Here is a 25995-nt window from a genome sequence, read left to right on the forward strand (position 1 = left end):
CTAAACCCTTTATCTCGATGTCAGTGAGTGTGTATACTGTTTTCCTATGCTCTTTTTAATTATAATTCTTTTTCTTACTCATCTGTGAGAGTTTTTCTTGCTATTTCATACAGTTTTCAATTAAAAATTAACTGCACCTGGTATTAGGGCCTTGTGGATCTCCCTACAACTGGCTGTCTTTGCTCATAAATATGATCCTCTTAATCCTGTTACTGTTGTCAGCTCTCTTCCTACTAAAATTTTTAATGTCCGTCTTCACCTTTCCCCCATACCTTACTCCCCTTTTTTGAATACCATTCTCGGACTATTTTATGGTTCACTAATCGAAAACACAGGTAGCCTAAACCCTAAAGTTACTTTTTATAATTTCTCGTCATCATTATTAGTCTGGAATTAGTCTGGATGCTTTTATCGATTTAGTAACACGATAGCCATCATATAATAATTACCGGAAGACACATTATATGGTACACTTATTTGCCTATTCACATACCCACTGGAGGAGTGATGGTACAGAACAGTCATCATTTCAAAGCTGTGAGAAGGAACAGTAACTTGGCAGGCAAAGTATGTGATTATCGTTGCAATGAAGCCGGTGTGCATTCCTTGATGCTCTGCTTTACTTTTTTTTTATTTCCATCAGCATAGTGATCTCTATTCTATCTCGTTCTCTCGAACAAAATAGAGGAATCTTTTGGTCGTTAGATTTTATCAAGAACATTAAATTATTCAGCGATAAACTGCTTTATGAGCATTTGCCGATAAAAAAGATCCAGAAAAAATGGACGGAGAAACGAAAGATGAGCGGCGACGATCCTGAGCTGCTGCCACTTAGGGAATTGCTTCCTCAAAGCAAATAAAGCTATGATCGTGTTGGTGAATGCAATGGGCATGTTGAATACATAGGTTTTCTTCCGGTTTACAACGTGGTGATTTATCCAGATAGAAAGATCTGAAATGAATCTTAAATGTAATATGAGTTCATATTAATTGATTGTGGCATGCATCGCCAGGTCTAATCTTGCCATACTCAAAGGAAGTTACCAGTTGGAACTTGGTTGCCGGCATTCTCGGTCAATTACATCATACGAATAGGGTAGGACGAAGAAATGTTGCCGTTCATTAATTGATACTGCCATTGGTTTGATTCAAAACATATCTCTGATTACATGTAGGATAGCGTCTATATTCCAAAAATGATCAACAAAAGACTACTTGGTAGTCACTGTCGCGTTAAAGTCATTGAATAACTTTCAAGGACAGAAATCTGTCACATAACGCTCACGGGGCAGAATGTGTGAACTGTGAAGTGAATGACAGTGCCCGTGATGACACCGAAGACGAGTGAAAGTTAGGTCGTAGTCGCCGAGAGAAACATTTATACTACGAAGGTGAGCGAACAGCGTTACGTGGTTGTCAGTGAGCATTGCATTGACGTTGTCTGTACCTTGTGTTTTAGTGGTATTTTGTAGCTACATGACATATTGTCAGCATGTTTTTCGATCATTACACCTGATGGAGGTGCTGCGCCCGTCAGATGCTTCGTGGTCCTTGGTTCGCTTAATCGCCGAAATTTGTAAACACAGAAATCAGCTGATTACGCTCGACTCGGGAATCTCGGATTGAAGGCTTTGCAGCTCATTGGCAGCAGCTGTCAGGTGCTGATAATGGCTTCTTAATCCTTACACATTCGACCTTTGCAATATAAAGTTTTTGTCGTACAATAAACGTCATTGTTGGGTTTGTTGGAACGCTTCCAGTTGGGAAAAGTGATCCGATCTCAGGTAGGCCAAAATTATTGCATATTATCCAATCCAAAAGCCGAAGAAAGTAGGCCTAGACGTGGGCCACCGGTAACCCACCGTGAAGGGTATAGATCGTTAATTTCCGATCTTTAGGGGTGTTACTGATCATGAGGGGTTTGTAGATTACAGTTTCGTATGCTGGGCCGCCTTACTCATTTAGCCTATAGACTAGGCTAGATACTGTAGTAGTCCATCATAAGCCTACAGCCGGGATACTAAGTCATTTGGGTTAGGGTGTGGGCTGTTGAGTCTTGTGTAGTACTATTCAGCGTATTCTTTTTACGGGAGACGAAATTAGTGAAATCAGTAGGAAATTTAAGTTAGCACTAAGCTATGTAGGTGAGAATGTCAATGTTTTGTTATGAACCAGGCTAGACCTGATTAGGCTATGAACTGTTGGTAAAAATAAAGACTACTAGCCTACTGTGCCCCTTTGATTTGGTAACTACCAGTTTACATGCAAAATAAGCGCCATGTTTAGTACCAGACCATTGGGGATGATAGTAAAAACACTAACAAAAAAGTAAACATCATAAATTTAAACATATTCTTTAGTATATTATGTATGTACTGTATAAGTTAACAATATTTAAATGTATTGTAAATGTATTGTAAATGTACTTAGCCGTATGATACCTTAAATTAACATAGGCTATACTAAGAACATAAACTAACAGCAGTGAATATTCTGGTTGGCAACTTGTGGGAATCAGGCTGCTGTAGTAGTCTTCAGTCTTACCAAACTTCAGTTTATAGGCAAGGTTTGTGTTCCTTTCAGAATAAAAGTTGGTGTCAGGAACTGATGATTTTTGGGTAAAACTAACTAAACTCTGCAGCAGAGGTTTCCTTGTAAATTAACTTTTTCTACAGTATTTTGGTTGCTAATTAAGCATTTACTTTCAATTTGTGTTGCACGACTGTAATTAACCTGTAATTAACCACAGAACTTCATCCAACAAGGTAGGGGACCCGATGGGGAAGCGAGGTTATGGGTGGGTTATACCTCCCGGACAGGGTGATTTGCTCCCCGTTTGTTATTATCCTACAATTTAGGAAACCCCTAGGGAAAGCGAGGTTATGGGTGGGCTAGACCACGGGGGGTGAGAAGGCGATCAGATTTTACTGTATGCGGCACTACAGAGGTGAAAAACCCTTACACAAACCAGGAGGAACAAGACGACTGGGGTCGCTGTTACAAAGACAAATCCTTTCACTACTACTGCTATTTTGAAAGGTGCCACGCATGTGCACTTTTATAGGGGAGCTTTTGGTACACAGCCTGACTTCTTGCTGAGGAAAAGTAGGGGAGTGGGGGTCCGAAGCCTATAAATACTTATCCAGCCAATCACATTACACCGTTAACTCTACGCAGAGGAAAACCCTCCTAATTCTTCGTGCTACAGCCCAAACGGATGGTTAGGAATGGGTGATTTTGAATACAAAAAGTAATTAGGGCAGCTGATAAATGTTTCAGTTTCATTTCCATAGCCCCACTTATTTCATCAGGCATATTATATGGCCTTGCCTAGATCACAGGTTGATAGATTTTGAAAACTTCCATAGGCTAGCCACAAAGTTGTAATCCATGCAAAGTAATTGTAGTATTTATATATATATATAATATATATATATATATATATATATATATATATATATATATATATATATATATATATATACAGTAACATATTTGTATATACAGTATACATATATGTACAGTATATCTATTTGCTCAACCATTGGGTGAATACGCTTGATAATCTGTGTTAATCATTTAATGGCAGAAGTATCATATAAGTATTAATTGTCTCCTGTAATCATATTTTAATTACTTACTCGACATGTTCTTTAGTATATTATGTATATACTGTATAGGTTAACAATATTTAAATGTATTGTAAATGTACTTAACTGTATGATACCTTAAATTAACGTAGGCCATTCATATACTTTACATTGTGTAACAGGTATATAGGCCATTCCCTTCCCTTTCCCCCACAACCCACAGTGAATCAGGATGTATCGCCAAAATAAAAACATTCCAAAGTCAGTGCAGGAACTTATGTGTAGATGATGTAAACAAGGATGGCTGCAGATATTACCTTGAAACAAGAGGACTACTGGAGTTAATTGAACCACATCTTTTCCTTTGAAAAGCAGCGTAATTTGAGATTTTAAGTATTTTTTCTCCAATTATCTTTTCTTGTCCTTTCTTCAACTTCAGGTTTTTATTAAACTTTAATGAATATTTTCTTTTGAGTTTTTACTGTATCTCTCTCTAAAGCTTTCTCCTTTCATTCTTGGACTTCTACGACTATATAAGGCCATCAGAATACACAACAAAAATAATTTAACATTTTACTGATTGCTCTGTAAGGACCCCATTCTATCGTAAGGCCAGCTTAACAACAAAAACTGGTAACTTGCTGTATGGGCCATGCTACGAACATGAGCTTGTATTGGTAGAAGGCCAATGTAATCTAACAGTCATGAACAGTCCCATACAGTAATATTTTACCTTATGCTATAGATAGTATGTTTGATGTAGAATTATAGAAGACACTGAATATATTAAAAGTATAGACAGTGTGATGAGGATATGTAAATAGTTACTTTCTGACCAGTGCATACCCAAAATGTTGAGAGTGCTGTATTTGTTATCCCTTGCTAAATTGCAAATACCATAGTATAAGCTTCATAACTCATATGGTTAATAGAATCACAAAAAAGTACCAGTACATTTTTGTTTGTACCTAACAGTCATGATCTGTCATTGTTCCTAAGCTTTTGCCTCATTCTTCTTCCTATGGGATTGGGCCTAGAACAACTAGAACTTCATGCTTGATGCTACTTCCCGGGATGTCTGTTTGGTTATGGTGCCTATTTATTAGGTGCTGGACATCTGAAAGGCAAAATTTGAAAGTCTCCTACTAACCCTTTGAGTAGTTTTTCTGATCTTTAGTGAGGGAAAATACTTGGATCTGGCTCATTTTTAGTTCGGTGGGTTTGGTGGAAGTTTATTTAGGTTTTGAGTCTACGGGCTATACTTACAGGCATCTCTCCTCATTTCTGCAAGAGGACACCCATAGACCTCAGACCTCTTTTTTACTTAGAGCTGTGGTGGTGCTCAAGCTGTTGTTATAGATTTCCCAGCTCCTAATGGACAAGTTTGCATCCTAGGTAAGTTTCGTTTTAGGGCTTAGGTTGGCTGGTCTCGTGCCTCTCCTTTTCACCCTTCCTAACTGTTGATAGAATAACCTGTATCTGAGCACCTTTCCAAGACCTTGGTTGATGATAAACCTTCCTACAGATCTTGAATTCTTTTTCTTTAAACAGTAAAGAAAGTATTTCGATATACCTGCATATTGGTTGTCATGGCGATCCAAACCCTGGTACAGGGCTCTATCAGCCTCTTCCATCAGAAGCTAGTCTGCATAGGAGGTTACAGGTGTTATCCTTCCCCTGCCTCTCCCCTTGACTGGGAATTTGGCATTCCTGAGTATTGGTGGAATTTCCCCTCCAGTCTCTCGCCTTTTTGGTACATATTGTATGGTATGTGGCTGAGGTTCATAATCTTATGCTCTGATTCCTTTGGAACATCAGCATTTATATTCTGTGAGAAAAACCTTCCATGTAGGAAGTTGATCTCTATATATAAGAAGAAGGTTTGTGTTCTGATCTTAAAGTTTGTATCCTTGTAGGAGCAAATTGCAAATTCATGAAAATTTGTATTTTCTTAGATATGTAGACTTGAAGTTTTATATGACAGCCCCACCTCTAATCATCCATACCTGCTTTTGCCCCAGTCACTGAAGGAAATTAGAAAAAACACCCAAAAGGAAAAGAAGAAAAAGAGGCTAAGGATTCCACGAGTAATTCGTTTGTAGCTTAGTGTTAACAGGATTGCATGGGGCCAGCATTGCATCATATCAATTTAAGTAAATAATTGAAAGTCGTAAAGAAGCAGGTACAGGGTGTAGACTATAGGGTTCAGGTTAGAATGAGTGGGTTGAACCTAAGTCAGAAAATATGGTAATCATTTGTTGTACTTTTTGCTTAATAATACTGATGAGAATGAGATATCGTTCTGGGTGTTCTGTCATGCCCATCTGAGTATGGTGGTGTAAAAGTTAAAATTATTAATTTCTAGAAGCTGACTGTTCCAAAAAAATATCCTTCATTGTTTATGGTTCACTTTTACTTTTTTATAGTGATTCTTGTTTGTGTTCCTATATTTTTTGACCAATAATAATAATAATAATAATAATAATAATAATAATAATAATAATAATAATAATAATAGTGGTAGCAGTAGTAATAATAATTAAAAGCTTTATCATACTGAAGGTTTTTCATAAATGTATTTAGCAGATCTGAAATGAGTAGGATTATTGTGAATGCCAAATATATGTCTATATATGATGTCTATATATCTGTAGAAAAAGTGTCGCATTTATGAATGAGTTTTGCTTTGTCACTAAATTATCTGTTGCAAGCTTTTTATATTGTAGTATATTAGTCACAGAAGTTTTGGTGGTGATTTATGTATTTTATCTTCTTTAAGTATTATTCATATTTTGTTCTCTTGGGCTGGGAATGTTAAGAATTCTGTATTGACTTTTTTTTTTAGTTTATTAAATCATGATAAGTACAGTAATCTCAGATATACTAATTGCTTCACATTTATTTTCCTTTAAAGGAGTGGGTGAATATGGCACTCCTCAGCAAATTAGCTCCTGTGAGCCAGTCGCGAGATGCCAAGTTTTTTAGCATTGTTTCCTCAGGTGCTTTCCTCTATTGGCTTTATTGTGCATCAAGAGAAAGTAGTAAAACCAGGTAAGTGCTAACAGCAAAATGAGATCCTTCAGTCATACATTATATGTATATTCAGTACATGTACTATTCAATACATGTACTAACTTATTGATTATGACGGACTGTATTGACTTGATGACTTATTGGCTGATAAAAAGTTGATTTTTCATTGAAAGCTTGGACAGATGTATTTGCATTGTAACTGACTTGTTCATGTATTTCATGCCAGGTTGTTACAAGATGAAGTCAAGTTTGTTACACATGAATCTTCAGGAGCAAATAAGAAGAAAGTTCAGGTAAGGGACAAACATAATTGCTCTCTTTATAGTTTTACTTTACGGTATAATCAAAGCATTTTATAATAGAGAGAGAGAGAGAGAGAAAAAAAAATGCACAGTAAGTGGTAATTTATCTGAAAACATGTCTGTGTTCATATAAACTCATATGTACAGATTGAGATATATATGTATGTAACATTACATTTCTGTAATAAGTACGATACTGTACTGCATTGAGTTAGTGTAAGTGATAATACATTTACTGTGCCAGTGAGAGAGAGAGAGAGTGTGTGTGCGAGCACAGTAAGTGCGAAGTGTTTTGTAACTTACGTTGGAAGAGAGAGAAAAATGTTTATAGCCCATATCCTACAAGGAAATCTTGTAGAAGATGCCTGTTGTCCGATAATTGATTTGATTCGGAGTGACCATATCATAGAAATTGTTTGGGAAATATTTTGATAGCAGATGGCAACATTTTTTTTTTTTTTTTTGTATTTTATGTTACAGTATATTGTATTTTATATATAAGCATATCCGGCAAGGAAGTAGAACTACTACGGTTGGCTCCAGTAAGTGTGGAGTTTATCTTAATGTGATGTATACAGTATATGTATGTGCAAAGTATGTACATACAAACTCGTGTATGTATACATAGGCACATATAGTAGCTCCTCGGTATACAAATTTAATTTGTTCCAAATTCCAATTTGTTTATCGAAATATTCGTATATCGATCCTAATATTCCCATAAGAAATAATGGGAATTCAATTAATTCATCCCACACTCAAGAATTTCCCCCATATCAACCCTTTGTACCCACTTTAATACAATTATTTTAAGCGCATACATAATTTATCGTTTATAATAACCATATTCAACAAAATAAATAAAAGAATACTGTAAAGCATTTCACAATAAAATTTAACATAAAAGATGAACAAAACTATGTCACCTTGGTGACACACAGCTGACTTGGAGATAAGGGAGGGAGCATATGTACGTAAAAGCAGTAACAATCACATAAAAAATAAAAGAATAAATTTAATAATGATAAAATATAAAAACAATCAAATGCAATACAGTAACAATAAAAAATCGAAAGAGAATCTTACCATAACCGAGTGTTTGAGACAGCGCTAGTGAGGGAGGTGGGTTATCGGGTGGGAGATGGATATGAATTGTGCAGAGCTCTTTCGCCCCTCATTACAGCAGGGGAACTCATATCCTGAACAATTAGGGTAGCTGTACTCTAACCTTTCCTATTTAGTTAGGAAATTGTCGAATTTTGGTGAGTATAAAGGTACCTATGTTTTATTAGGTGAGAGCCTTCATTCTTTTACCATTGTTGCTCTGCTGGCTTAGGCACAAGGCCTTGTGTCCCTCTTGCATTGGAGTGTGAGTGGTATATCTAGCAAGGAACCTCCAGCATTGTTCAAAGGTCTTGCTACCTAATGAATTAGTCCTCGCTTGGTGACCATACCAGCAGATGGATGCTAATCATTAGGTAAGTAGTGTTTTATCCCTGGTGAATTTTATGGTTTTCTTGGGATTATTAAATTTGTCCTTGCACCTTTCCCACCTTTGCTCAATGCAGGAATCAGACATCATAACAGAGAGATAAGATTCATTTCAGAAAGAGAAATTTTTGTAATAAAATTTATTTTTTTAAACACTTATCTCTCTATTATGTATCACCCTACCACCTCCCCACTCATGTGGACAGAAGAAAAAACTGAATGGAAAACTATTGACTCTCAGACCACCCAAAAGGGATGGGTGAATAGACGGTTCAAACTAAATGATCCTATTATTTTTTTTTTTACTTTTCACTCTATCATCCTCCCGCCTGATGCAGAAATACAGCTACCATAATAGAGAGGTAAGTATTTAAAGAAATAAATTTTATTATACAAATTTCTATTTTTTATTAACCGGTATTTGGTAGAAGATACTTCATGTTATCAGAATTATAATATATTTTGGTATCATATAGGTAAACAAGGAGTTCCTGAAATCTCTTCGAGGCATTTTGAAAATCATAGTTCCTGGATTATGGACACCAGAAGCCAGTTTTCTGCTACTGGTAGCTTCATCTCTTGTTATAAGAAGTATGTGCGACATTTGGATGATACACAATGGGACTCTGATTGAAAGGTAAGGATTTTATCAAGATAAAGTTTGGTTTTGAAGTTTAATTTGTCTCATTACCATTTTAACTCTTCCAGTAATCTTATATATACCTATTTCTGTGTCCCAAATATTCCCATGTTAACCAATCTGTTGTCGATAGTACAGAAGAAGTTAGCCTCTCCACACAAGTTTTATCTAGATCCTCGGGTATATCTCAACCAATAACCCAGCTTTTTGTGAACCTGTGGTGCTGTTAACCGCTCTTTTCCAATTTCCTTGGTGTTTTCTTTGCTGAGGATTACTATACTTGTGGGAATTATTAGTTAATTTACTATTTCCTTCATTAATCATCATTTATGACGGCACTTTTCACACTGGTGCTTGTCAGTAAGTAACAAAGCAGTGATTTCTGAATATGGCAAGCACTTTTCATCTGTAAGGATCATATCTGAGATACAAAGTCATCAGACAAGCCACTTCAGGATGTTTCATAGCTGGACCTCACATTGAAAACTCTGTGTTTATACAGTACTGGCATTTTCTTCTAAATCCATTCTTTGTTTGGAAAGGCCACACATGCTGGAGGTTGGTTGCTAGTGGTAATGTTCTTTGCTCCCAAGTTTTGGTGCAAGGGCAAATGACTAGTAAACACGACTGTTCCACAGCATCTTCTACCATACATTCTGTATCTTCAGCCATCTATGATGAAGAGGGCCATTTGCTGTGTTCAGTAAGCGTTCCTCTCCACTGGTCAAAGGAAGAGTCAGACCATAAAGAACATGATTATCTATTTGGAAAGTCAGGCGAATTTTTAGAGCCTAGTGTAGCCTACATTTGTTATTTATCATTTCAGAGACTGTTTTACACACTACAGTGGTTTTTTATTGTACATGTTACTGACATATAAGCTACCAGAGCCTTTTTGACTTTTAAATCCCAAGTGCACTGCTGGTTTCTACAGGTGTACCTGAACTGTCTTGGATATTCAACATCTCAGTCTTCCTGTTGAATAGGGATTCAGGATTATATGTGATTGGTAGGGTTGTGATGAAACAGTTTTTGTTTGGGATGAATCTTACCCACTGTTAAAAGATAGCTTATATCTCCACGCCGATAGGCTAATCAGCATTCAAACAAAAGAAAAGATCGAATGGCTGCCTGGATGACTGTCTAGTTAACTTGTTCTCCACTAGGTGTGTTTTGAATGCTTTAGCTCTTGTCAGAATTCTCCTTGCTGTTCAGGGCGCTTTGTTTCAGCTCGTGTACAGCACCTCACGCAATCACAAGGAATTTGTTGCTCATAGGCATAGTGTCATCTTTTAGGAGCAAGAATTCTTTTCTGCAAGTCAGCTGGTTCAAGTTGGCCAACACTGTTGACAGCATTCCAAAGGCCAAGGATCTGTTGCTTCACCTAGCTCAGTCTCTGCATAATGATTTTCATTTGACTTCCCTAACCTCTCCTCAGTCCATTCTTTATCAGGTGATGGGAGGTACACATTTGCAATTTGCAGTCTGTTCTGTCGTAAGATGAATAAGACCTCATGCTTCTTGAAGAATTTTAGCCCTCAAGGAAGCTTCCTATGTGGTAATGGCTTTCTTTGTTAGGAAACATGGCCTCATTGGATAATTTGTCAGAATAATCAAGCACAATCAAAGTGCAGTCTCGGCATAACATTATAACTTACAGCAAACATTCATTAAACTTTTAAGTAAATCCAGGACCATCATAGTCGCCAGGCTCTGTAGGAGGGATGAAGAAACTAAGAGTTGAGTTTATTAAACGTACATCCAGGTTTTGTTTTTTCCCTCCATCTTGTAACACAAACGAGGAGTTATGACAAATGTCATTACACTGATTTACAGTACACCATAGAATGGTCAACACTGCACCCAGTAAACCTTACAGAGATGTCAGTCAGGGTGGTGGAAAGACCATCAAAGATTCCTTGTAGGTTTATCCGAAAGCTCGAACTCTTGGCTATATAACACCTGGTCAGAAACTAAGTCATAGCAGAAAGACTGCTTCTTTGGGTGAAAATGAACAACATATTGGTTTGCTACTTCATTCCAAGGAAGGACAATGTTTTTGGTAAATGAGAATTCAGAAAGAACAAGCCTGATTCAGATTCACATGCCTTCTCCCTTTATCTCCTCTAAGGAAAGTATTGAACAAATTTCAAGTACATGAATTGCTCAATGACTCCTGTAAAACCCTAGTAGCCCCAGATGGAATGATTTTCAGACTATCTAGCTCTCTCAGCAGATGTCTCTCGTATTCTTCCATTAAGGAGAGATGGACTCACCACCAAATTCCATGTGGTTCCACTAACTTCCACGTCCCACTTAAGTGCTTGGGGATGCTCAACTGTCTCCTCCCAATAAGGGGATTTGCAAAGGCATCATGGATTCTATCTTTAATGAGGGGGAGAACAACTGTGGCCTTGTATCAGAAGCAGCAGTTTGTGTATTGCTGCAGATACCATTCTAGAGGAATTTTGAGTACCTGTACCTCTGTAGACATCAAAGTTTCTGTGCTTTCTTTGATATAGTAAGAGTTTTTTGCTGTCTACTTTCAGGGTTATAGTTCTATGCTTTTCTTGGTACTGCGTTGTGTGCAACTGGATCTGGCAAATGATCAGGGGTCCCCTCACACCACTTCTGTTTCATTTTGGCTGAATTGAAGCAGTTTTCTCTGCAAGGCTGCTCTTTGCTGCACACATACAAGAGTCTTGCTCCCTGAATGGAATTTAACTTCTGGAGGCAGTAAGATCCAGAAAGAACTCCAAATAATGCAAGAAAGTTTGGGGTTCCATGCAAAATTTTCTGAGTGGATTTTGTCTAGCTGCACTACCCATCATCCTCTTCTCGATGTGGGAATCAAATATCTTTAACAGTAGGTAGATTCATCCGAAATAATGTAAGTTTTCGTAATAAAATTTATTATTTGGATACTTACCTCCTGTTAAAGTAGACCCCACCCAGCCTCCCCACAACTTAGTGGGCTGTCAAGTAGAATTCTGACAAGAGCTAAAACATTCTAAACACACCTGGTGGAGAACAGGTGTACTAGTCATCTGGGCAGCCATTCGATCTTTTCTTTTGTTTGAATGCCAACTTGCCTATCGGTGCAGAAATATAGGCTATCTTGAACAGTATGTAAGTATCCAAATAATAAATTTTATTATACAAATTTATATTACAGTAAAAACCCATAACATAATTAGTATCCTCCTCGTAGCTTTGTGAGTCTTGCTGCCTCACTTTAGTTTACATGAAAATAGAGGTTAATGGTTGGGACATACCTATGGATCTAGATTGTGTGTTGAGAGATTACCATCTTTTGTCTGATGCATTGAAGACTGGTGAATCTGGTAATATTAAGGATACAAATATGGATAGAATATACATTATAAATTTGTGATTAATGAACTTGCTTGAAAATTCCATTAAGTTGATAGGTTGCCTTCAAGAAATGGCAGAGTCATTTGTTTTGACCTACTTCATTCTAAACTTGCTCAGTTTTTTAAATTTAAATGATTATGCAGTGAGTATGCTCATAATCTTTGTAATAATTTTTTGTCTCAATATGGATACTTATTTATATTATTATAATCAACTGACAAAAATGATTGAATACTATATTTGAAAAAGTTTTATATTTTTACTGCATTTTTTTAATGAAATAAAATCAAGTCTGAAGTTATGTTGCTATTTTAAAAGTAACTTTTATGCGCCAGACTGTGCACAATCTTGCAATTAAGGTATAATTGTGTTTTTTTTTTATTTCACAGTGCAATCATATCAAAGGATTTGAACCACTTTGTTAAGAATCTCTCTGAATTTGTCCTTGCTATGCCAGCTGTAAGTATTTTATTTGTCTTTTGTACTGTGTAATTTAAGTACTGTAATGTAAAAACCAAAGCATTCTGTTTTTAAGCAAAACATTAAGCATAACAAAATTGTATTGACAGTGTTTTTTGAAAATGTGAAGGAATGCTTGTTAGCCCTGTCAGTTATATGATCTGTCTATAAACCAGAAGGATTTTAGTTGATTGTGAAATGTAGGACAGTTAAAAAGATGGTCTTTCTGCCATCTGTAGGAAGATGCCATTTTCTTACAATGAACAGACATCATATTGTATGTAAACTGTCAGAAAGGTGTAATTGCATGAGCGCTGAGGCATTCTAAATTGAAGAAAATTATTGGATATTCTGTCAGTTGGGTATTCCACCTTCCATTAAAAGACAGCCCTTATCTTTTGACAACTCTCATTGTTCTTAAGGAAATCCAAACCATCACCTTTTATGTTGGATTATTTCTCAGCACTCATGGAATTGGTCAGTGAAACTCGGTAGTTAAATGTCTTGGTATGCTGTTGTTGACTGTTGAGGTGAAACTATTGCTTTTTTTTTTTACATGGAAAATAGCATCATAATTGGAGGTTTGAAGGGCATCAGTGGCTATAGTAAACCTTTCTGTCCTCTGTTTAGGTGGATCCCTACCATTTGATACTCCACTGTAAGTGTAGATTTCTTGCTGACTTGGGAAGGTTTGGTCAAGGGGGTAGGCAAGATGGATTAGCCTACCACTTTCCTCTCGTGCCTGCATACATTTCTCTCATATCTGCTTTTGCTGCAACTGCTAGGGCTCATCCCTGTTGAGCTTCCAGTAGCAGTTGTTCTTCCCATAGAAGATGTATGTGCATTAGTGACCAAAACTACAACATATTTTCCAGATGGTCTCCTTTGTGTAACTGACTACAACATATTTTCCAGATGGTCTGCTTTCTGTAACTGATACTGCCCTTCATCAGTTTGTTGACTGTTTTCCTGGTAATTGATTTGATAATCAGTTGATGTTGCCAAGTTTGGAATGTTATCTTCTTTCATTAGTAATGATTGGAATTGGCAAGAGTTTTTTAGGAACTCTTTCTTTTGGCTTCGTATTGGTATTGTAGACTGTCGCCTCCTTTGAGGAGGTTGCTTCCCTAACCGTGGGAGGGCTTTTGAAGTCAAGGACTTCAGTCCATCCCTTACTGTTCTGTTGAACTTGTCAGTTTTCTGGGTAATGAGAGTGGGTGTCTGACGTAGACTCTAAGTTCCTCATCCTACCATGGGATGTCATTCACAAGTCCCAAACACTTTTCATTGGGACCTGTGGTTTTCCAACTAGCTGTGTAGTCATCTGAGCTCCATTTTGGGCAAGGTCAGTACCTTGGTTGATGTACCTAAGCATGTGTAAGTCTAATTCCCTCTTTCAAGAGCAGCATCTGTGCCAGAGTGCATGCTGGAATCAGGCAAGATTACAGGTTGTTGCATTTCAGGCCACCTCTCCTGGTTGATGACTGTGGTGCATCTCCCTTGTCATCTCTTTTGTAACAAAGGGGAGGGACCAGATAGAGTTTCATCCAGCACCCAGTTTTGTGTGCTACCAGGACTGGCCAACTCTTTTGCCAGACTGATAGGAGTTCAGTACTCATGACTTCCCCTGTTTGTAGTGCAACTGGGATCATGGCAATTCTGTGGTGGTTCTCAACTCCCGTCAGTTGTGGGGACTGAATAAAAATTTGTATTTTCCCTAGGTAGATAAACCAGTGCCTTTTGTATTCACTCCCATTTTAACCGCTCTGCTCAGTCCCTGCGGCCAAAGGAAAGGCGAGTGCGACAGTCAGTGGGTGAGTGAGGGATACTCCTCCATTCACCCCCCTTCTCCACCTGCTTACCACCCTGTTACAGTACCAAGTTTCAATCGGTTTTCAGTTTGTGCTGATAGATACTTCTGTTTGTATACTGTACTTAGGAAAAATCAAATTGTTATTCAAAATTTATTTTTAGAGCAATTTGCACTTGTCATTTCTTGTGCAAATGGTTGGACTTGTCTTCAACTGCACAGATAGGTATGGTGGGCCTTGTTAGTAGTCAGACAAGAGGTTGTAGGTTCAGTATTCTCATGTTTACCAGTCATGCATGGCACTGTCAAGATATATAGGCAGTCCCTGCTTATTGGCAGCATCGGTTAATGGCTTTTCGGTTTTATGACGCTTGGCTAACGACGTCGTTAAGCAGATTTTCGGCACCGGTAAATGATTTTCAGCGCTGGTAAGCTGTTTATTGGTGTCAGTAGGCAGGTTATCAGCTTAGGTAGGCAGTTTATCGGTGTCAGTAAGTGATTTTCAGCACCGGTAAGCGGTTTATTGGCTCCAGTCGGAACTTACAGCGTCGTAAATACCATTTATTACCATAATTATTGTGATGTTCCGGTTAACAATGATTTTTGGTTATTGGCGCTCTGCTGGGAACGGAACCCCTGTTGTTAACCAGGGACTTCCTGTGTAATCTTTTGTGAGGATCACTTATTACATCTTACATTTAGGAAAAGTGTTCTTTTCCTCTTTTGGAAAGTTTACCTGATATAAGTGCCTTGCTTTGCATTCCTTTGGCTTTAGTTTATGTCTTTTAGGAGCTGTAAAAGCTATAGAGGCTTTGTCCCTAACTCCATATAGACCTTAAAATACTCTTTTAGATCCTACAGGCATGCGCAATGAAAGGGGGTTGCGAGGAAACAGACATGTTTTTATTTAATTTTTTTAACAAACCCATTAATCAGAAAAGGAATGAAATCTGAGCGCCTCAAACCTCTCTGCATCACATAGTTTTCATGAAAAGTATGCCATTTGGTGCACGCTGAAGAAAGGGCGTCTTCTATCATTTTTCTGTTAGACAAGACTTGTGCTTTTTGGAACATCAAGGGGATACCGTATAGATATATACAGTACCGTATATACTCATGTAACATGCTACCTCATGTATTGTGCGACCCCCAAATTTTCATAATTTAAAAATGATTTTAACATGTACCTTGTGTATCATGCGAGTTCCTTTTTTGAGAGACCAAATTACAATAGACTAACCTCTTTTCCTCCATCTCTTTATGTATCCTATCTTCTAGTTAAATAAGTTGAAAAAGTATCCCATCTTCTAGTTAAATAAGTTGAAAAAGTAAAAGAGAATGATAAAAGTAACGTTAGTAATGTTATACTCGTTGCGTAAACACATAGAGCCATAAACACTGGAACGAGAAACAGCTGTTTTGCTATGAACAACCGAATCGGATAACAACACCTGTTTTGCTTGCATTTCAACCATTGTACGATAGTAAAAAATTACTGTAGTTTTGTTACAAATGACGTTAAATAGAATAGGACAGATATATTTTTACATCATACCCTTATTCGCTAGGGAGAAAAGATCGGCAAGGAAATATACTGCTAAATTTAAGTTGCAAGTTGTAGCTGAAGCTGAGAAAACAATGTTCAAACTGCTAATAACTATAAATTATTGTGCATTGCAACATGGGTGAAACTCCTGTAAAATTCGATAGCTATCAAACTCAACCGTAAATAAAAGAACACATTTTACCGTTGTTTTCACGCTAATAAAAGATAAATATGTAAAGCTCGTATTATGATGAAATCAGATGAAAAAAACAAACGAATCTGTTGATTTTTTAAACAAAAAACATGCCCCCAATGCCATCTATTATTGAAAAAATAACGAAATGTAATTTAAACAAGACATATTTAAGTCATATTTCGACTTAAAAAACACTTTGTATAATGAAAAATAACCTTGTCCTGTATAAATAGAGTATCTAGAGATTCATTTAAGCTAACCAGAAGCAAGAAAATTGTTCTGAATTGAGTTTGATACGACGAAATAAACTTTCCTCATAATTGCCCTCTGCTGATTTCCAATCCAAAACATTGATCGCTATGATTGTATTTTACAATACAATAGTAATATGAGAATACATACAATATTATTGGATACAGTGCAGTAAAGCATAATTTCTAAAAGATCCATGGAAAAGATGCATATTCGTTATGTTTGTATTTTATAATACGATACTATATGTGAATGTTACATACACTAATTTTATATCTCATGTATGTGACCCTTTAAAATTAGCTTCAAAATTATGTCTTCAAAAGTCGCATGATACGCGAATATATACGGTACATGTTAGTGGATTTGTATAAAAAACTTTTTTGTTATAAAAACAATTTAGACAAAACCCCATTAATTGTATAAGGCATAGGAAGTGAGTCTGTCAGCCAAGTGAAATAAGATAGATGGGTATCTATGAAAGATGTTATATGTAGCAAATTTCTTATCAGACCTATCAAGTCAGAGTGAGCTTCATGCTTGAACTAAAGCTTAAGTTGTAGTATAGTAATGTGTTTGTTCCTAAGACCAGATATATTAATTTCATATGTATGCCGACTTCTTACTGTCAAAAAGAGTATTTTTATCAAAGGCTGAATGTATATAAGTTAGCTAATGAATATTTTGGGCTTCTAAGTACAATGTCATTTTTTCAGTGTATGAGTTTCCTACTGAAAATGATTAAAAAAGGAACTTATGCCTGTAAACGTTTCAGTATCCTAATTTGAATTTGTCTTCTAAATTGTTAATGTTTATTTCAGATATCACTGGTGAACAATGTCTTGAAATTTGGGTTGAATGAATTAAAGCTTAGATTTAGAACTCGATTGTCAAATCATCTTTATGAAAACTACTTAAAGTAAGTGTGATCATTTCTTTTCTGTTTGACAGTGTATACTATACAGTTATAGAAATTTTAGAACTGGTTTAAATTATGAAAAAACTGTATTATGTAAATGAGTCTAATATGTTAGGTTGGTATGTTTTTAAATAGGATTCTGATGTAAATTTCCAGATGACCTGAAGAAACCAAAATTAAATTTGTACATGTAAGAATTCTGGTAATGAAGTTATGAAGATAATTGCAAAACCACATAGAAGTGAATCTTAGTCATTCAGAATGTCTCTAAATGCACTGCTTACAGTGAGTCTTGTATGGGCCACTGTAAGCAATAAAGGATTTTGGCATTGTCCCTTCAGTCTCCAGCTGATTTGATTTCCAATGTGTATATTTCATATAAAGTAGCTGTCTGACTTTTACAGCTATGTACTGTACAAGTTTTCAGCTTTCATACGCCAAGAATTTCCTTGACCATCTTTTCTTTTAATTCTTTGTTTTTTTCTATGTTATATTGAGAAAAGCATATCTTATATGCTGACGTATGGTATTTTATCCTTTTAGATAATTACATGTTTATATATGAGGCATTACCTATTCCAAGTACTAGGCGTGGAGGTTATTGTGCAGTCATTTCTTCTTTTTCTGTCCATTTTCTTTCCTTGCATTTGTATATCATTATGTATATATTTTTATATTTAAATACTGTAATTGGATTTTTTTTATTAATTATGTTAACATATGGTATTTATAGTATGTTGCAAATACAGTAATGTGTTCTGCTTGTTCAGCAGTGTATGGTGTCTGGTTGGCAGTGTTGCAGTAATTTTCTTCATTTTCTGCTTACTTTTATCCTTGTTTCAGGGTCTATTTTCATTTGTTTAAACGTCATTAACACACACATTGTTTTGGTGTCTCTTTAATGAATAGCTAATTTTTTTGAGAGATTAGGAATATACAGGTTCTTCCCTCAGACCCATGGTACAGTACTATTAATATATAATTGAAGATCTTCCAACCCCCTTTTCTGTGCTCCTTTGTAACATTATTCATTACTCCCCATAAAACTTACTGCTTGCTTTGTGCCTTGTATGGCACTGTATATAAAGTTTTTTTTTTTACAGTGCCCCATTGGTCCCTGTTGCATTGCTTTCTGCCTTTTGCATTCCTTCTCTTCCTTTTGGTTTGTTTCCATTAGACTTTCCTACTGCAACTCTACCTACATCTAATTTCCACATTGTTTGAGGAGAACCCAATTGCATGAGCCACTTACAATTCTAGAAATATATAATATGAATTCCTCCAAACTACAGTATTAGGTTACATTAGCAAAACTTCAGTTGGTGATAGATTAAAAGGAAATTTGTAAAGTATGTCAATTAATAAAAGGAAATATTTTAAGAAATGAATAATAGGAAATATTTAAGAAACTGGAGAGATGGCAACATATACAGTATTTGTAATAGGATAAAGTAGGGAAAATGTAAATTATTGCAATATTTCCCCAGCTAAATCAATTTCTGATTTTTACTTTTCATCTTTTTTTTTTTCTTCCCAACTAGCTGCCAAGCTGCTTTAACTTTACCTTGCTTTGATTATTGTCTCTTTAGCAATAAATCCTTCAGATGATCCCTGTGAATGTTTATAAATATTTCAGTTGTTCTGTAAAACTATTTTGTAATAATAATAATAATAATAATAATTCAGGCAGGTTATAATAATAAAAATAACACAGGCAGTCTCCGGTCAACGGCAGGAGTTCCGTTCCTGACCACTCTGATAACCTAAATCGCTGATAATTATGGTAATAAATGGCGTTTACGACATTGTAAGCACCAGTAAACTGCTTATCAGTGCCGTTAACCACTTATTGGCACCGATAAGCCTCATGCCGACGCCGATAAACTGCTTGCTGACGCCGATAAGCCACTTATTGATGCCAAAAATTGCTTACTGTTGCCAAAAATCTGGTTAACAACGTTGTTAGCCAAGTGCTGCAAAACTGAAATGCTGTTAACCAATGCCGTCGATAAATGAGGATTGCCTGTAATAATAATAATAATAATATGTTGGGTCTTTCTTCTCTAGATCGAGAACTGGATATGCTGTATATGGGTCACAATAATATTCAATGAGTATTTTGTTAATTTTATAAAAAAGTTACAAAAAGGTTGCAAAGCTTTGAACTAGCCTGGGTTCATCTTCAGTCGAACTAAATATTATTGGCATAATAATAATTTCTTATTATGCCAATAATTTTTAGTTCGACTGAAATGAACCTAGGCTAGGGTTGAAAGCTTTTACTGGCTTTTTAGTGCTTTTTTATAAAATTAACAAGAATACCATTGAATATTAGTGTGGACCTGATATACAATAATAATAATAATAATAATAATAATAATAATAATAATAATAATAATAATAATTAAACCAACTCTGTGAAATGCAGGGTGTATCCATATATTTTTTTGGTGTGCTGCACTGCCATTGTGGTGCACCCATCTCTCGCTGACTTGGTTTGTGCTTAGCAGTATTTCCTCTTGATTTATCTGTATAAAGTTAAGGTTCAGAATCAGACATTGAATATGGTGCCATTTTACTCCTGATTAGATGTACTTTATTGCACTCTGTTCATAAAGGAAAATAGCTGAATTAAATGAAAAATGTAAAAGATGATGTTATAAATGTTTGTGCTTTGCTGTAATAATTCTTTTTTCATAAAAAAATCATTAGAAATATATATATTTTTAAGCCATGCAAGACTATGATAAATATACAGAATAATGTACCCATGCCAGCAATTGCACATTAAAGAGTGAAAAGGTATGACTATATTCTGTATGAAGAACTTGCTTAACAATGTATGTTTTTGATTGGTGTATGTAAAGTTTAAAGTTCTTTTCATGCACAGACACGCTCATAAGAATGATAATGATAGTTGCTGTTTCTACAGCATTGAGCTTGTAGAGAGTCTTCTCTGTTCTTATATTCTTGTTGTCTGCAAGTAGATAGTATAATAAATTTTCCAAGGACATGGAAAGATATTGTGCTTTTGTTCATTTTACTCTTATGTTTTGATGCACAAGCAGGCGGTCATCGACAGAGTGATTGAATGAAATACAAAGGCATGCAAGTATTTAAACGAGGAAGGATAGAGTAATGTCATGGTGGATCAAATTTTCATTTGTGTGTTGCTGCTGCATGGGGTCTTCATTGTAAAGCCCACTGGCATTCAGATCTTTTTGGCTGTATTGATTGGAGAGGTTGGGGGTTGCTGTTGTTGTATCCCCCACTGGTATTACTAATGTGATGGTTTGCTCCTGTGTAGTGGTCTTTGTACGCCTTGCTTTCTTTTTCTCCCTCACTGGCACTTGGCACTAGTTGATTATTTTCTTTTTTCATATGTTACTATTTAGTGTTGGCTGACCTGCATATCTTGTCTTGTTATTACCTGCTGTTGTATTGGGAATGGGGTTCTGCACCTGTGGTGGAATAGCTGTCTCTCTCTCTCTCTCTCTCTCTCTCTCTCTCTCTCTCTCTCTGCCTCGATGGTGTTTGGCACTGACTAATTTATACTAGGCTTTTTTTTCCATATGTAAGGCTTCAAGAAAGGGGAAGCATTGGTGGTCTAATGCTGAGGCTATAATTTTTAAAGCTTTAATTAACTCATCCCTTTCTGGTCTCCTCTGGTATTCATGGTTATTATGATTAGATATGCCACCTTCTTGTAGACGACAGGAGGGACATTTTTAGAGCATAGCAGCAGTCATCCCAATATATGAGAGGTGGCATCCATCTGCCGGGCATGCGAACTCATAGATGACACTACATTTTTCCAAGTCTGTCTCTAAAGGTGCTGGGTTATTCTTCAGGATGAGGTGGCTGGTTCTCATTTTTTTTTTTTTTTTTAGTAAATTATTACCTGGACACTCTCACCTTCTATTATGGGGGTGACATTTTCTTTTATTATAATTTTTATGGCCTTTTCATCCTCTAGATATTTTTGGTGCATATGGTTCAGGAAATAAACTTTTATTGCACCATTTCCCTCTTCTTCATTGGTGGGGTTTTCATTGCTGTGCCACTTGTTTGACGTGATTCTTGTTTGTTGCTCAACCATTTGTTTGAGGACCTCTTGTTTTTAAGTGTCTCTCCTAGCATCTCTCTCCTTGATGGAGTCCCTCCAAGCAGAACAGTGTGTAAGTGCATGGCAGACGAAAATATCTACCACAGATTTCTTGAATCAGTCTGGGTATTTGCTTGATCCATTGAGGCAGAGGCCCAGATTCCTTGTTTTCTGTAAACTGTGGCGGCATGCCCTGTCAGGGTCTGTTGCATGTGCACTTCCAGGAAACGGGGAATGCCATTGGGCTGTGTTCACACACAAAGTGAAGGGTTGAACACTCTTTGAAAGTTCTTGTTAGAGTTTGTAGGTCCTCTTTGGTGTTGACTTTGACAAAAGTGTTGTTGATGTAACAGTGGTATTCAAGGGGGAAGAGGTTCTTACTGAAGACTTGGTCCTCAGTGATGCCCTTATAAAAGTTGACATAAAGCTCTCTTAATGGGGATCCCATTGCCTCACTGTGTACCTGGCAGTATAACCTCAATGTGTGATGAAGGGGCCTTCTTGGTGCAATTGTTTTATTGACAGGGAACTTGGCAATGAGGCACTCAAAATTTAATGTTAGATGCAGAGAGCCTCTTTCTGAGTATGGCATGGATAGAAACAAGGTCTCTGATGAGATACCACACGCACAGCTAGCAGAATGCTTACAAATACATGACTTAAAGGAGAACACTAATAACTTCAGTGGGAGTACATTGCATAACTGGAAAGCAACTCTTACAAGTTCTGGACAGAGGCTAGTAGAGGTCAACATCAGGAGTGGAATCTTCCAAGGGGACACACTGTCCTCACTACTCTTCACAGTAGCCAAGATTCACATGACAACAGGACTACAGAAGCTAGAGGCTGGGTACCAACTCAAGAAAGGAGGTAGCTAAATTTACCGTCTGATGTTCATGATGAGATCAAGCTGTTGAAAAGAGTAACCAAAGACATAGGCACATTAATACAGACTGTAATAATTGAATCAGGTTGGCAAAGTAACAAGAACTGAAGGGATACAGCTAAATGATGGAAATGCCATTAGGGACATGGATGAAGCAGGAGACAAGTACTTAGGGATAATAAAAGGAGGAGTAATAAAACACCAAGAGATGATGGATGAGATCAGGAAAGCATACTTGCAGAGATTAAAGACAGTACTCAAGTCAAACTCACCTTTGGAAACTTGAAAGCTGTAAACTCCTGGTCACTGCCAGTCATCAGGTACAGTGTAAGAACAGTAGGATAGAATAAGTCTGAGCTCTGCACCAGTGATAAAAATACTAGAAAGATAATGAACTTGTACCAAGCACTGTACCCAAGAGCAAATATACAGTAGACATGCTAAGAGAAGGAGGAAGAGGACTACAGTCGATCCCTGGTATTTGCGGGGAATGCATAACACAACCCTCTGCAAATAGCTAAAATCCGCGATTACTTGACAACCTCTAAAAATGCTTATAACTGCCTATTTTGATACACCAAAAAAACCCTTTAAAAATGCTTATAACTGAATATTTTGATAGTTTGCACTGCTCCTCTTGGAAGGATTCACACTGAACTGGAGTATGTTGCTCAGTCCCTCAACAACAATGAGCATACCAATTGTGACATGGAAAGGTGCATTAAGAGAGTTGTGGATAGATGGTACCATCAGGAACCTTGCCCATCCATTACTTATGACATCAGTCTTCTATAGGGGTATGTTTCACAAAAAATATAAAGAAGATGAGTGCGCCCTCAAGTCCATCATCGAAGGGAACATCACCCCTTACAAACCAGAGGAAAATATCAAGCTCATGATATATTGCAGTTATAGAAAGACCAGCATCCTGGTGATGAAAAATAACCTGGCCCCTCCATGCAGGATCCCTTGGAGAGAACCATTGTGACCTACCAATAAAAATTCCCTGTCTGAGAGTGCCTTGGTACTGACATTGGTGTAATTACCATGCACTTCTCCAATAGGATCTTTTACAATGCTCAGGAAGGCTTATATAATCATGCCAGAACTGCACACAACATCAAAACAAAAAGATGTGACATTATCCCTGATATTGAGAGAATCGATCATATGACACCATCACTGCCTAAGCCTCCTGAAAGCACTACACATCTAGAGAGAAAAACCCAGTCTACATACCATGCAGGAGACTCTTTTTCCTCCCAACATCCCAGCATCCCTGGCGAACAAACTAATCAGGAGCCTCCATCCACTGGCAGCAATCCTCCCAGTACCACCAACCCCATGCATCCTCCAACGCTTGCAGAGGGAGGGATAGGGTACAACCATCAGTGCCTGGGAGAAAGCTTCGCTTAGGGACAATAATCCCCTAACAGCCAATAAGAATCCGGCACTACTCTCACCCACAACGCTGGCCCCCTGTATGTACTGCCACCCACACCCCTTTATCTCCAGGATTGTCTCACCTGTCTTGAGAATGACCATCAAGCTTGTTGGAACATTGATGACAAGAGGACAACCAAAAGTATTTTCTGAAGTATGACACCAGAAAAACATCTCCCAGTAACCTGCTGTTGAGCTGTACTAGTTTATACCCTACATTTCACTACCTTCCTTTGTATAGAGAATAAGAGTGCCATAAATATGTTGCTAATGTGTTTCTCTTTACCAAAATATGAGCATATACCAATTATTGGTCAACATTGGTGTGGAAGAGAAAAGAATAACAAGAGAGATAAAGAAGGTTGATATAAAATTAACTCAACAGCCATCCTATTTAACAGGACTTGTTTAGGAGAGGGTCTACAACCTTATTATTATTATTATTATTATTATTATTATTATTATTATTATTATTATTATTATTATTATTATTATTATTATTATTATTCCTGTGCCATAAAAAATTACTGCAAATTAGAAATGTCTGTTAGTCATGTCTTGGGAGAAGAGTAAATACTGCAAATGTGAATTTTTTTTTTTGTATTTATCACATTTCCCGTAGCCCTTTGTCTAATTAGAGTGGTAAAGATTATGAGGTTCATTATTGATCTGGTGTTATTTCTATTTCTTGTGCAGTGTAATGTTAAGTCTTTGTAGTACAGTAGCATTTATAATTACCATGCCAAATATAAGACTATTTACCTCCATACTTTCAGTGACTATTTAACACTTATCTTGTTTTACTTTTCTTTTCTTTTAGGGGTTTCACATACTACAAGATGAGCAACCTGGACAACAGAATATCTAATGCTGATCAACTTCTTACTCAGGATGTAGAAAAATTCTGTGACTCAATTGTAGAATTGTATTCCAATATTAGCAAACCAATCCTTGATATACTCATTTATGTACAAAAACTAACTCAGGCAATTGGCGGACAGGTAAGGAGTCTTAATTGTTTGCATGTAATGTAGTCATTATGAATGTACTTGTTTACGTTGCTTTTATTTTCATAGTGCTACAACTAGGTAGTTTAAAATATAAGCTTTTAAAAGTGGTTGATCAAAAATACAATATTTAACATAGTTTGTAAAGTATATAATTTTTGGATTAATAGTTTTTTAAATGGTTGTTTATAGAAAGTTAATTTTGTAAAGAAAGTAGAAAAATACCACTTGGTCATGCTGTTTTTGTAGTGAAGGCCTCAATTGACTAGGGTTTAAGCAAGAAGTTAAGTTATAAAGTAAGTGAGATGCAGGATTATTGGCAAAGGCTTGGGTAAGTGTCTAAATTATTTAAGCTTAATTACTGAGGCAAACTGAGTTGAGCTAGACATTTAGGCCAAATAATAATTTCCATCCTTTAGTCTGAATATAAGAGAATGTCATCAGTGTAATGTGGCTGACAGTTAAAGATTCAGTTTTACTGAATTACTGACTTGTTTTTCTGGTGGCATGATTATGTGGATGTAGTGATTGTGTAACTTTGATGGCCTCTTTACATGTGATAAAGTATGTAAAGATATTTTTGTTGGTGTGGTATGTTATTTTACTTAGCATTTTTACATTACAGGCACCTGGTGTTATGATTCTGTATCTCATCTTGTCAGGCTCAGTTCTTACACATCTTCGGCGACCAATTAGTAAGTTTACAGTTACTGAGCAACGCCTGGAAGGAGAGTTCCGTTATGTTAACTCTCGCTTGATTACAAACTCTGAAGAGGTTGCATTTTATCAAGGAAATAAACGGGAGAAGAGGAATATTGACTCATCCTTTGGAAGACTGGTTAGTGTCTAAAAAATTTGTAAGAGTTGCTTAGGTCAGGTATTTGTCATAAAGTACTAAGGTTCATATTAAATTTTGCTTTTCCTTATCAACTTCCTCTATT

At 36.6% G+C, this 25995-nt stretch overlaps 1 protein-coding gene across 6 annotated transcripts in view; it reads left to right on the plus strand.

Moving 5' to 3' along the window:
* The first annotated feature begins 1050 nt into the window (after positions 1–1050).
* The window catches only part of Pmp70 (ATP binding cassette subfamily D member Pmp70), a 59877-nt gene continuing 34932 nt past the window's right edge, over positions 1051–25995 (plus strand). Inside the window, exons 1-8 of one of the 6 annotated variants that reach the window (XM_067098980.1) lie at positions 1051–1391; positions 6505–6641; positions 6850–6916; positions 8893–9053; positions 12821–12890; positions 17516–17613; positions 24868–25048; positions 25680–25892. In XM_067098980.1, coding sequence (XP_066955081.1) covers positions 6517–6641; positions 6850–6916; positions 8893–9053; positions 12821–12890; positions 17516–17613; positions 24868–25048; positions 25680–25892 — 915 coding nt within the window. In that variant the 5' untranslated portion in view covers positions 1051–1391; positions 6505–6516. Of the gene's footprint in view, positions 1785–6504; positions 6642–6849; positions 6917–8892; positions 9054–12820; positions 12891–17515; positions 17614–24867; positions 25049–25679; positions 25893–25995 lie in introns of all 6 variants that reach the window. The other 5 variants (XM_067098983.1, XM_067098982.1, XM_067098981.1 and 2 more) reach the window with 5 other exon arrangements.

This window comes from Macrobrachium rosenbergii, chromosome 55 (assembly GCF_040412425.1).
Source record: "Macrobrachium rosenbergii isolate ZJJX-2024 chromosome 55, ASM4041242v1, whole genome shotgun sequence".
NCBI classification, from domain to species: domain Eukaryota; kingdom Metazoa; phylum Arthropoda; class Malacostraca; order Decapoda; family Palaemonidae; genus Macrobrachium; species Macrobrachium rosenbergii.